Source organism: Felis catus, chromosome A3 (genome assembly GCF_018350175.1).
Source record: "Felis catus isolate Fca126 chromosome A3, F.catus_Fca126_mat1.0, whole genome shotgun sequence".
Taxonomy (NCBI): domain Eukaryota; kingdom Metazoa; phylum Chordata; class Mammalia; order Carnivora; family Felidae; genus Felis; species Felis catus.
Genome location: NC_058370.1, coordinates 65,089,105 through 65,102,228, shown reverse-complemented (window position 1 = coordinate 65,102,228; position 13,124 = coordinate 65,089,105). Strand labels below are relative to the sequence as shown.

The 13,124-nt window shown below is 37.1% G+C and overlaps 1 protein-coding gene across 12 annotated transcripts in view; it reads left to right on the top strand.

Annotated features, from left to right (window-relative positions):
* Window positions 1–13,124, top strand: part of SRBD1 (S1 RNA binding domain 1) — a 226,676-nt gene that overhangs the window by 202,736 nt on the left and 10,816 nt on the right. For 5 of the 12 annotated variants that reach the window (XM_045055088.1, XM_045055095.1, XM_045055086.1 and 2 more), the window contains one exon: window positions 1,813–1,988. In XM_045055088.1, the coding sequence (XP_044911023.1) occupies window positions 1,813–1,987 (175 nt within the window). In that variant the 3' untranslated portion in view covers window position 1,988. Of the gene's footprint in view, window positions 1–1,812; window positions 2,627–13,124 lie in introns of those variants that run through there. The other 7 variants (XM_045055090.1, XM_045055089.1, XR_006596143.1 and 4 more) reach the window with 3 other exon arrangements.

Here is a 13,124-nt window from a genome sequence, read left to right as displayed (position 1 = left end):
TCACAGTTTGTGAGTTTGAGCCCCACAGTGGGCTCTGTGCTGGTGGCGCAGAGCCTGCCTGGGATTCTCTTTCTCCCTCTCTGTCTGCCCCTCTCTTTCTCTCAAAAATTAAAAAAAAAAAAATTTTTTTTACAGTTTAATTAAAAAATATTAAACTTATTTGGAAGAATATGTAAAAAAAATTCAAAACAATACCTTAAAAGAATAATATGAGGGAATAATATGAAGGAATTTGTCCTTCCAGATATAAAATATAGTCAAGAGCTGCCATAATTTAAACAGTATGGTAATAGCACAGGAAGAGATAAACAAAACGGTAGAATAACCAATTCAAAATCAGTGGGGATTTGGGGGGCCTGGATGGGTCAATCCATTAGGCAGCTAACCCTTGATCTCAGCTTAGGTCTTGATCTCAGAACCATAAGTTCAAAGCCCACATTGGGCTCCTCCCTGGGTGTGAGGCCTACTTTAAAAAAGCAAAAACAAAATCATTGGGGATTTAGTGTGTGTTAAAAGTGGCATTTCATATTGAGGCAGAATCATATTGACATGCTGTACACAAAAATAAATTCCAGATGGGTTAAACACAGATAAAATTGTAAAAGAACTATAAGCAAACATAGAAGAGCTTTAAGAAGTGATTGAACAGCCATGGTTGTAGAATGCAAGAAAAAATAGAACATGGGCCTATAGACCTAAAAGTTCCATTCAGAAGACATTTATTGGATACCTCCATGAGATCCCGTGCCAGGTACTGGAGACAAAAAATGAATATGATATCTTTTGAGGATGTCTGCAGCCATGGGGAGTTGGAATTTAAACTGCGGCACAGAATATTTTAAGTTAAATATCATGGGCGGTTTGGAGTTAAGCCTGGCTGCTATCTACTTCAGAATATGGTGTCATCCCATCTCATTTGCAGCCAAAAGACCCTTTGGAATACTTGGTTTTGCATTAATGGAGTGCTCATGTTGAGGTGTCTATACCTCTAATCCTGACCTCGGAGTTAGCACTTGTGTTAAAACTAGAGATGGAAAGAAGGGACAGAATGGAAAAAACAAAAATACGTATTTAGTCAGTCTTGTCATTTTGGCTTCCTGCCTGAAATCAGTCATAATGAGTTGGATTTAAATAACAGATCATGGAGAACTTCAGAATGACTGGGCTCATTGCCAAAGCAGTCTGTTCCACAGGAAGAAAGATATAGATTTCTTCCCACTCACTCATTTTATATGGTGAGGATGATTCTGTGCGTGGAGGCTGAGTTTATTATTTAGAGGCAGAGTAGGATAAGCAGACTCTGATCCTGTCAGCACTAAAAATTACCTTTTTAGAAATTAAATGTCACCCCCGAAAAGATTTGCTATTCTCTTAGCTCATCTCAAGAATCTAAACAAGGATTATAATCCCCCTCCTCTCCAGTATTTTTAAGGAGAAACGTCTATCCCAGAAGAGAGGAAATAAATTATCAATCTAAATACTATGGGGAAACCTCTCATGTACTGGAGAATTTGTTACAGCTATATAGTCCATGTCATGTGACAGGTCAATCCTAGCAGAAAAATCTAAAGTTAGAGATGCAGTGTTGAAGGGAGAGATGGATGAGGGAGGGAGAGCAGTGGAATAGCCCAGCATTGTTTTGTCTCAAGTTTTGAGAGTCTTGTTTTATCTAAATAATGAGGCCAAATGTAAGTCTCCAGATTTGTTGTAGTATTTTGCAAAAGCAGTCAAGTAATAGATGGACAAAATAGATGGACAAAAGCCTGCTACTGAAAGCTTCCCACTTCTGATGAACTTTCCACCTCCTTATAGCCAGGCGCACAGTAACTGGGGAGGTTCTCCCCAAGAGAGCAACTCGCCTTTGGATGTCTTTCTCCAGTCCCAGCCATGGTTCTTTGATCACTTGATGACATTTGCCCACCTGCTTCCCAGGTTTGAATCTCTTGGCCATGAAGAAGAGAGTGGCACCAGTGAAAGTCGGACCTAAGGTTTGTTCAAGTTCTTTGCTTCACAAGGTTAAAAATGATTACATGAAGCTAAAACTTAATATGCCAGCTGAGTCAAATTTGGTATAATTTGCTACTTGGGTAACCAAAACCACTGAATTTCTGGTAAACTAACAACCTCACTTCACCTATAATGGCACCCTCAGGGAACATCTGAAGGTATTTTGGTCATTTTCTTTTAACTTTATTTTCATTATTTTTCCCAATTGAAAGAGTAATACAAATATTGTCAAAAGTGCAAATAATGAAATATAAAAGCTGGTGAAAAACAAAAATCCCCTGTAATTTGAGGAATAGCCACCTTTTCTAGTTTATATTTTTTTCTCAACTGTTTTTCTGCACATAGACTTCTTCATATATAAATATTTTTAACAAATCAGGGTGAGATTATATACATTATACCTTTTTATAATGTAGTACGTACATCTTTCCATGTTGGTACCTACGTATCTACCTTGATATGTTTCATCGTATGTATGTAAATCACTGAGAACAGTTCTGTGGTGAACACCATGGCACATTGTTCTAGTGCTAGTACTCTTTCCAAGTATACACACGTTTCATTGTTCACAGCTATTATGGAAAACCCCATAAAGATAAAGATCATGTAATGAAACTTCTATTTTGGTATGTCTGTCTGTATATTTGTATTGATACTAGGTTAAGATGTAAAATACATTCTTTATTGTAGGTTGAGTTTTTTTTTAAGTATGAAAACTGAGGGGTGCCTGGGTGACTCAGTCGATTAAGCACCCAACTCTTGAGTTCAGCTCAGGTCATGATCTCACAGTTGTGAGGTTGAGCCCCACATCGGGCTCCACACTGGGCGTGGAGCCTGCGTAGGATTCTCTATCTCACCCTTTGTCCCTCCCTTGCTTGTGCTCTCTCTCTTTCAAAAAAAAAAATTTTTTTAAGTATGAAAACCAAGGCTGGGAGGCATCTTTCTCTGTGGAGAAATCCTTTCTGCTCTCCTGAACTGAGCATGTTCCCCCTCACCACAGAGCCTGTGTAGGTGTCCTGTCATTCCTCTTGCCCGGAGCAGCCTCCCTTTGTTCTCACCCCCACCCCTTTGGATGTCACCCCAGATGGCATTTTCTCAGAAAAGACTTAACTGAACTCCCAGACTAAATCAAGTTCACTTTTGTAGGCTCTCCTTGCACCATGTGATGCAACTTCCCTTCACTTCCTACACACAGTTTATGACTATACATTTATGTATGTGATAATAGCATTTAACTAATATCTTCCTCTGTTGATTGGAAACTCCACCAGGACAGCAACCTTGAATTCCCATCGCTATCCATGGTATTGGAACCTTCCCCCCTTTTTATTCATTCCTTACATCCTCAGATTTTGACTCCAGCTTCACCAGACCTGAGTTGTCCATTGTTTACCTTGATTCCTCCAGATACAGTGGTTGGCCTTGGTCTCTGCATTAGCTTTGCATTAGGTTTTCTAGAAAACAGCATGAGAAAAAGCTTATGTACTCATGTTCTATTGGGGTTTACAATTCCAGGGCAGGAAGAGCACGGGAAAGGGGAAAATGAGTCCAGGTAGTGAGAGGGCAAAACGAGATGTGCATACAGCCTCATAAGAAAACACTGCCAGCTTCTTAGAGGCCAGGTTGTCTTTGAAGAAGTTATATGGAATGATGGTGGCTCAGATGGTAAGAGGGTGGAAGGAAGGTAGGAAAGAGGAGGAGTTTATCTGCTTTCTCTTTCCTGTCTCCTGTTTCGCACTGGTCACAGTTCATCCTACCAGGCATGGACTCCCCCATGCTTCTAGGTTGCCTTCTGTGGACAATTGCTAAGGAGGTAGGTATGGTTGGGTCAGACCTTTGTGTTGGAGCTACTTTGAGTCTCACTGCAACAAGTGTGATAGAGGCCACACTGAATTCTAGTCCTTATCCCCACTTCTCCAGTAAGCAGCACTAACTGCAGTGCTCAGCATCTGGCTGAGGATGAGAGTAGGGGTCACCTATTGAGGCTGCGTGAATCTGGGAGCATAAACAAGTCCAGTACAGCCTCTGGAGCATTAGAATTGAGCTTCTTCCAAACTAACTGTTTCTGTGATCCACTAGCTCATGAACGCCCACCTTCCCTCCTTTTCCCCCCAGTTATCCCTTGCTCCTATTCTGTACTTGTAGAGCTCAACTCTCACCCAGCTGCCTAGCCAGCTCTCCAGCAAACCAACCCCAGCATCTACCCATCCCTGGCCTCATAATGTATGGCAGCACTGGGTAACCTCGGTGCTGAAAAGCCTATGAACCTATTCGTTCACTATTTACAAGGTTCCCTTAGATTACTTCCCTCCCACCTGCACCTCTAAGAACACTGAGCAGAGACTGCACTTCCAGTAAAGAAAGAAAATTAGAAATTCAGAGCAGTGGGGAGATCTCTGTGCCTCATGGAGAGTTTGGCTCCTGTATGATTGATACTGGAAGCTGTTGGAGTTGAAAATGGACATGAGTCAGGGGCCAAGAAAACTAAAACTGACAATTAATTGGCCCTTAACCCATCACATCTTTCAAAGAGGAAAACATACCCTCCATGCTCCACCCCATCCCCAAGATAAAAACATCAAAAACCCTAGGAGAGGATATGCAAAACCCGACTGTGTATGTCTAATTTGACAAAGGGTTATTTAAAAATAAATTGCTCAAGGCAAAGCACAGATGAAGAGAGTTCCTTTGGGCTTTGGCCAACTCTTCACTAATACTGTCTGCTGGCCCCAGTGAATAGAGCCAGGACCAAAGAAAATAGTCTGCAATCACAAATTTGCCTCCAGAAACTTTACCTTGGTCTTGTTTGAGTTTGGGTTTTGCTAACAGCTTTATTGAGATATCATTCACCATTTTAAAAAATTTCTTTTTATGTTTTTTCATTCTTGAGAGAGATATAGAGAGATAGAGACACACACACAGAGAAAAAAGCCAGGGAGGGGCAGAGAGAGAGGGAGACACAGAATCTGAAACAGGCTTCAGGCTCCAAGCTGTTAGCACAGAGCCTGATGTGGGGCTTGAACCCACGAACCATGAGATCATGACCTGAGCTGAAGTCGGACACCCAACCGACTGAGACACCCAGGAGCCCCAGTTCACCATTTAAATAAAGAGCACAAATCAATGAATTTCATAGAGTTATGCAACCATCACAGTGAACTTTAGAACATTTTCATTACTCCAACAAGAAACCCTGTTTTTCTACATCCTCCTCATCACTTGTTATTCATCTGTATTTTTTATTACAGCCATCTTAGTGGATGTGAAGTTGTTTCACAGTGTGGTTTTAAATTGCATTTCCTTCATAAATAATAATATTGAGCATTTTTTCATGTGCTTATTGGCTATTTGTATATTTCTTTGAAGCAATGTCTATTCAGGCTCTCTGACCTCTTTTGAATTAGATTATTCTTCTACATTTTTAGGAGTTCTTTATATATTCTCTATGTAAGCCCTTTATCAGATAGATGATTTATAAAAACTTTCTTCAGTTCTGTGGGGTTTTCACTTTTCTTCATAGTGTCCTTTGAAAAGCAAAATTTTTGATAACATGTTGAATTTATTTTTTTCTTTTGTTTCCTGTGCTTTTGGTGTCATATTTAAGAGAGCATTGCATAATTCAAGGTCATGAAGATTTACACATTTGTTTTCTTCTAAGAGTTTAATAATTTTAGTTCTTACATGTAGGTCTTTGATCCATTTTGAATTTTTTTGTATATGAAATGAGGTAGAGCTCCAATTGATTTTGTTTTAATGTCCTAGCATTATTTGTTAAAAGATAGTTCTTTCCTCATTTAATTATCTTGATACGCTTGTCAGTAATCAATTGACCATAGACTTATGGGTTCTATGCTAAAGACAGATAGGTAAATTCTATTCCATTGGTCTTTATAACTGTACTTATGCAGTACTATCCAGTCATGAGTACAGTATCTTTGTAATAATTTTGACATGACATGTGAGTCTTCCAACTCTATTCTTTTTCAAGATTGTTTTGGCTATTCTAGATCTCTTTCATTTGCATGTGGATTTTAGGATCAGCGTGTTAATTTCTGAAAAGAAGCCAGTTGAGATTTTGATAGGGATTGCATTGAATCTGTAGACCATTTTGGGGAGTATTGCCATCTTAACGATATTAAGTCTTTCAATCCATGAACATGGGATGTCTTTCCACTTACTTATGTCTTTAATGTCTTTCAACAAAGTTTTGCTATTTTCAAAGTTTAAGTTTTACACTTCTTTTGTTAAGTTTATTCCTAAGTATTTTATTCTTTTTGATGCAGTTGTAAATGGAATTGCTTTCTTATGTTAATTTTTTGAATGTTGGCTGCAGTGTATAGAAATACAGTTGATTATTTTATACTGATTTATGTCCTGCAAACTTACTGAACTCACTACTTTTAATAGTTTTTTAGTGGATTCCTTAGGGTTTTCTATATATAAGATCATGCTATCTCTGTGAATGAGATAGTTTTACTTCTTTATTTCCACTCTGAATTTCTTTTATCTAATTTTCTTGCATAATTTTTCTGACTAGAGCCTCCAGTACCTTGTTGAACGGAAGTGGTGAGAGTGGATATTTTTGTCTTGTTACTGCTCTTAAAGAGAAGGTGTTCAGTCTTTCATTATTCACTATGATTTAGCTGTGCATTTTCTGTACATACCCTTTATCAAGTTAAGGAAGTTCCCTTCTATTCCTAGTTTTTTAGTGTTTTTATCATGTAGGGGTATTGAATTTTTTCAAATTCTTTTTCTGAATCTATTAAGATGAGCATGTGGGTTTTGTCCTTTATTCTATTAGTATGGTATATTACATTAATTAATTTTTGAGTGTTAAACCAATCTTTCATTCCTGGGATAAATTCCTTTTGGTCATGGTTTTTGTTATGGGTTGAATGAGGCCCCCCCTCCTCCCAAATTCATGTGTTGAATTCCTAACCTCCAGTATCTCAGAATGTGACCTTATTTGCAGAGAGGGCTGTAGAAGATGTAATTAGTTAAGATTCGATCATTCTGGATTGAGGTGGACCCTGACCTGATTGACTCAGGTCCTTATAAAAAGGAGAAATTTGGACACAGACATGCACACAGGTAGAATGTCATGTGAAGACTGAAGTTATACTGCTACAAACCTAGAAACTACCAGAAAGTAGGAGAGGCCTGGAACAGACTTCCCTAGCACCCTCAGAATGAACCAATCCTGCCAATACATTGACCTCAGACTTCTAGCTTCCAGAACTGGTAGGTAGTCAATTTTTGTTGTTTAAACCATTCACATTGTGAAACTTTGTTTGGGCAACTCTAGCATAGCAAACTTACACAGTGAATTAATCTTTTTATATATTATTGGATTTGGTTTGCTAGTTTTTTGTTGAGAATTTTTTGCATCTGTATTCATAACAGATGTTGATCTGTAGTTTTCTTCAATTGTGATCTTTGTCTGGAGTCATTTTCTTAGTGTTTCAATAGGCTTACCAGATAAGATGATAGGTATCAACCTACTTCACATTCATAGTAACTTATTCCCAGTGAGATACAGAAACATCAACCCTATATAACTCTATTCCCTCCCCCCTTTTTAAAATTTTTATTATTGTTATATTATTGTTACATCTATGTATGTTACAAACCCAACAATAATACATTGATATAACCACGACTACATAATTTTATGTTAATTAAAAACCAGATAAAAGAGAGGAAAGCATTATACAGAGTTTATTATATTAACCTTTTTATCCACCATTCCTGGTTCTCTTCATTTGTACCTGATTTTCTTTTTTTTTTCCTTTTTTTTTTTTTTAATTTTTTTTCAACGTTTATTTATTTTTGGGACAGAGAGAGACAGAGCATGAACGGGCGAGGGGCAGAGAGAGAGGGAGACACAGAATCAGAAACAGTCTCCAGGCTCTGAGCCATCAGCCCAGAGCCCGACGCGGGGCTCGAACTCACGGACCGCGAGATCGTGACCTGGCTGAAGTCAGACGCTTAACCGACTGCGCCACCCAGGCACCCCTGTACCTGATTTTCTAAGGAAAGAGGATCCACTGAAGATTTTTAGTGGGGAAAGGGGATGTGCAGCATTATTTGAGGACAGTTGTTCTGACAGACATGTGAAAGTGCATTGGGGGTGGTGCTAGGGATAGAAGTCCAGGAGGTATGTTAGGAAGCAGTTGTAGCAATTAAAGTACAAGTTCATGGGAAGCCAATGAGTTTGGCTTCATTTTAAGTCTGTTGCCTTGTATTTTGCCTTCTCGAACTGGGAATGTCTAAGTCAGTGAGAATAGACACTGATTCAGTCCAGATGCATAAGTACACTCATTAGTACTTGTTGATGAACTGATAGCAATCCAAGGATGAACCCAAGATGGGAAAAATGCCTGGTCTGGTTATTTGAGGGGGCTCAGAATGAGAGACTTTCCCATGGCAATCCTCTGTGGAGAACATGATGCCTAGCAAGTAAAGCCCATTGCAGGCCATGGTGATAAAAGTAAATTGCCACACAGTTATGTGTGAATGCCAGGAAGGAGGGGGGTGGGGGGGGGAGGAGGAGAAGGAGAGATTCTTCTTCATGCACGTGTCCCTGCAGCTGTCAGGGATGAGGTTACAAACCATGGAAGAGAATGCAGAATCCCCTTTCCCGTTCCCAGGGCAGATGACCTTTCAGAAATTAAACAAATCAATTCTGTGTCCTCAGAGGAAGCACATTTGACTGCCCTAATTCAATGGGCTCTATTGTTTCAGGTGAAGCTAGGTGATTCAATTTATCACTGATATCCCTCCTAGGTTTTGTCTGTGAATTTTCCCCTGGAATAATTTTGTAAGATGAGGATTAGACAAACCACTACATACAATATTTTTAAAAATACACAAAGAATAAAGAGCACTCTCCCCTAAGTGTAAAGGCATAGATCATGTGTAGTGGTTTTTCCAGTACAAGCAAGAGGTAACCAAGGCCTGAATAAGATAGTAGTGATATTTACTTTCAAGGGCACCTGGGTGGCTCAGTCTGTTAAGCATCCGACTTTGGCTCAGGTCAAGATCTCAACGGCTTATGAGTTCGAGCCCTGTATCTGGCTCTGCACTGACAGTGTGGAGCCCACTTGGGATTTTTCCCTTTCTGTCCTCTTCTCTCTCTCTCAAAAATAAATAAATAAAAATAATAAACATTAAAAAAAAGATTTGCTTGCAGAGTGCTCATAGAGGTAGTTGGGGGTAGCAAAAAATAATAATAAAAATGGCAAATGTTTGGAAGTTTAAAAATACTTCTAAATAACATATCAATCAAAGAAGAAATCAAAGTGAAAATTAGAAAATACTTAGAACTAAAGAAAAGAAGAAAAATACAAACTATCAAAAATAGTAAAAATGCTGCTTAGCACTGCTGATTTCATACTACTGGAGTGATCTCAAAATCCTCAAGCTAAAAATTTTTTTTAAATGACTGTGCCCCTTGGCATCTGCAGGAGTGAATGCAAGTCTTCTCTATAGAATTCTCTCAGAAAAGTTCAAGGAATATGACACCATAATCAAAAATTTTAAAGCAAACAAAACAAGTAACTATAAGAAGCAGCAGGAAAAAACAGCTGAATGAGACAAACCCTTCACATATTAGAATTATTAGACACAGATTATAAAATAAGTGTATTTAATATCTTTTAGTGAGAGAAGAGGTTGAACACAACTCATTTGAAGGAGAATATTTTTTAAGTGATCAAGTAGGTGTGATAAACTAAATGAATACTCGGAAATGAAAAATATAATTGGAAATTTTTGCCATAAAGAAAACAAAAATTTTTATAAAATCAAATGTATCATTTCTATTACCTTTATGTTTATTTTTTTCTTTTAAATATTTAATCTATCTGGAATTTAATTTGGTGTAAGTGAAAGAGAGAATCGAATTTCATATTTTCCAGATGGTTACTCTCTTATCCTATTCATTAAATATGTCATTTTAGCCCACTAGTTTGAAATGTCAGCTTTATCAGAAACTAATCCCAATATTTATTTGCATCTCTTCTAGGCTATTTTGTTCCATAGATCTTTCTGTTCTTGTGCTGATACCAAACTTTTAATTACTATAATGTTTATAATAACCTTTTGGTGTCTGATAGGGCTATTCCTCCCTCATTACTCTTTCCTCACTTGATTCCCGAAGTAATGGTATTAATATTTTTCTTGAGAAAGTTCAATTTATATATGTATTTATAAAGGATTGCCATCATATTCCATCATCTCTATAAGAATATGTCTATTTATGAAAATATTTTTAGATGACCTTTCATAACGTTTCCACATTTTCTTCGTGTGAATCTTGTACATTTCTTAGATTTACTCCTAGGTATTCTATAATGTTTCTTGTTTTTGTAACTTGGGTATTTTTTGTTATATTTTCTAAATAACCATTCAGATATTGGAGAACTATTAATTGTGTTTTAATTTTATGCTCAGCTACCTGACTAAATTATCTTACTCTTGGTAATAATGATTTTTTTAAGTTGATTTTTCTGAATTTTCTGCCGTAGCATCATCCTATCTACTAATGTTTTCTTCCTTTTCCTTTCTGATTTTATATATTTTATTTATTTTCTTTAATGACGTCAGCTAGTAGCTAAAGTTAAACAATACTGGTAATGTACATCCTTGTTTTGTTTCTGATTTTAATGGGACTCAGTGTTTCACTATGTAGTTTCTAGCCTTTGAAATGATATATATACTTTTTCATGCTAAGAAGCTATTCATCTATTACTATTTTATGATAGGGTTTTTTTAGATGCCCTTTCAGCATCTACAGGAATGTTCATATAGTATTTCTCTTTTTTTGATATATATTTAAGTTGTATTACAATAATAGATAATATTGATCCATCTTTGCATTTTGGGTATGAGTTTGACTTAAAATCATGCTAGAGTCAGTTGGCTGATATTTTAGTTGCAATGTTTAGGGATTCGGACTATCTCAGTATTATGCTGAATTGGTAAAAAGATTTTGGAATTGTTCCTTTTTATAGTCTAGAACCATTTAAATAATATTAGAGTTACATACTTCTTAAAGATTTGCTAGAATTCACTCACAAAATTTTCTGAAAATAGATCTATTGCATTTTCTTCCTTTTCTGGGGTCAATTTTAATAACTTGTATTTTCCTAATTATGTATTATATATATTTGCATAAAGCTGAACAATGTATTCTCTTATGATTCAATTTCCTAAGTATGCTTATTTCTATGTACTCATTTTTTCATATTTATATACATGCTTCTTTCTTTATTATTTATATTGTTTGACCAGCTTTCCTAAATCTTTACCTTTTTATTTTTCTTTAAGAACATTCTCTAGGACATGTTTATTCTATAGTTCTTCTCTTTCCTAATTCTTTAATTGTTTTTGTCTTTACTAGTATCTCCTTGCTTTTGTTCTTAAGAATGCTGTTGTTCTTTTTCTGACTTTCTGAATTGGACACGTAATCATTTTCATTTTCCATTTGCCTTTCAATTGACAGAGGCTATTTTTAGTAGTTTTTTTTTCGAGAAAGATCCCTAGGATTTGTGTTCTGTAAGTATTTGTGTGTTTTAAGTCATCTGCATGTTGCCTTTATGCTTGAACTATACTTTGGCTGGAAATAAAATTCTTGGGTCATAGTATCCCTTAGAATTTGAAGACAGTGAATTTCTACAATGTTGAATGCTGCTTTAAAGAAGCCTGATTTCTCAGGGTGCCTGGGTGGCTCAGTGGGTTAGGCATACGACTTGATTTCAGCTCAGGTCATGGTCGAGCAGGTCGTAAGTTCAAGCCTGGCAGTAGGCTCTGTGCTGAGCAGACCCTGGTTGGGATTCTCTGCCTCTCTGTCTCAAAAATAAATAAGGAGGTATGAAGCAGCCTGATTTCTTTCTTTTTTTTTTTTTTCAATGTTTTTATTTATTTTTGGGACAGAGAGAGACAGAGCATGAACGGGGGAGGGGCAGAGAGAGAGGGAGACACAGAATCGGAAACAGCCTCCAGGCTCTGAACCATCAGCCCAGAGCCTGACGCGGGGCTCAAACTCACGGACCGCGAGATCGTGACCTGGCTGAAGTCGGACGCTTAACCGACTGCGCCACCCAGGCGCCCCTGAAGCAGCCTGATTTCTGTCTCTTCCCCTTGAGGTCATTTGGTTTTCTCTGAATGATCGTATCTTTGAAGTCCAGTAACTTTATTAGGGCATGTTCTAGTGCTGATTAATCTTTGTTCTTCCTGGAAGATGGTGCGCCTGTTTAAATATATAGAGTCAAATTTTTTATTTCAGAAAATCTTCTTGAATTATACTGTGAATGTGTTTCGTGTGCTGATTGTTCTGCTGTCTTCTGAATGCGTACTTGAGCATTAACCTTTATGTATATAAGTCCTTCCTATAGTTCTATAAAATTCTTTTTTTTCTTTTTGAGTTTAAAAAATGTTATTCATGTTCTTAAAATGTTACTTGACTTTTTAAAATGTGACTCAGTTTCCTTAAGCCTGTCTTCCCTTTCTTTAGCTTGTTCTCAACAATATCTCATTCTTTCTGCAGTTTCCATTTCTGTGTGTCATTACTTTTCTACATCTTTCCTGGGCTCATTCAGGTCAATTTTATCTTTTCCGATGTTGTCTTATCATTTCTTCCTTCAGTCCTTTATCTGTGCTTTGAACTCTTGATTCATGGAGGCCACTTTTTCACTTGAAGTTTTTCAAAGAACTTCACTAAGTTCTTTGAATCCATAAGAAGTTACTTAGTCACAATTTTCAGCTATTCCACGATACATTTTCTGGCATATGTTGAATTTGTTTTCTTATTTCTTTTGTCTTCTTTCCTGCAATGGTTTTGTCTCCTAGTCCCTTTTTAAAAAAAGCTTTATTGAAATATAATTCACATATAATATAATCTACTGATTTAAAGTGTACAATTTGATAATTTTTTAACATATTCATATGGTTGTGAAACCATACGTAGTTCCTTTTATGTCACTCTCATTGTTGAATGCAGAGTCCTTTCGGAACCACCTATATGGGGAAAGAAAATGTGAGAGAGGTGTCAGAGGCTTTGAACAACCTCTGGGCTAACAAGTCCTAACTTACAATAAAGCTCTACATATATAAGG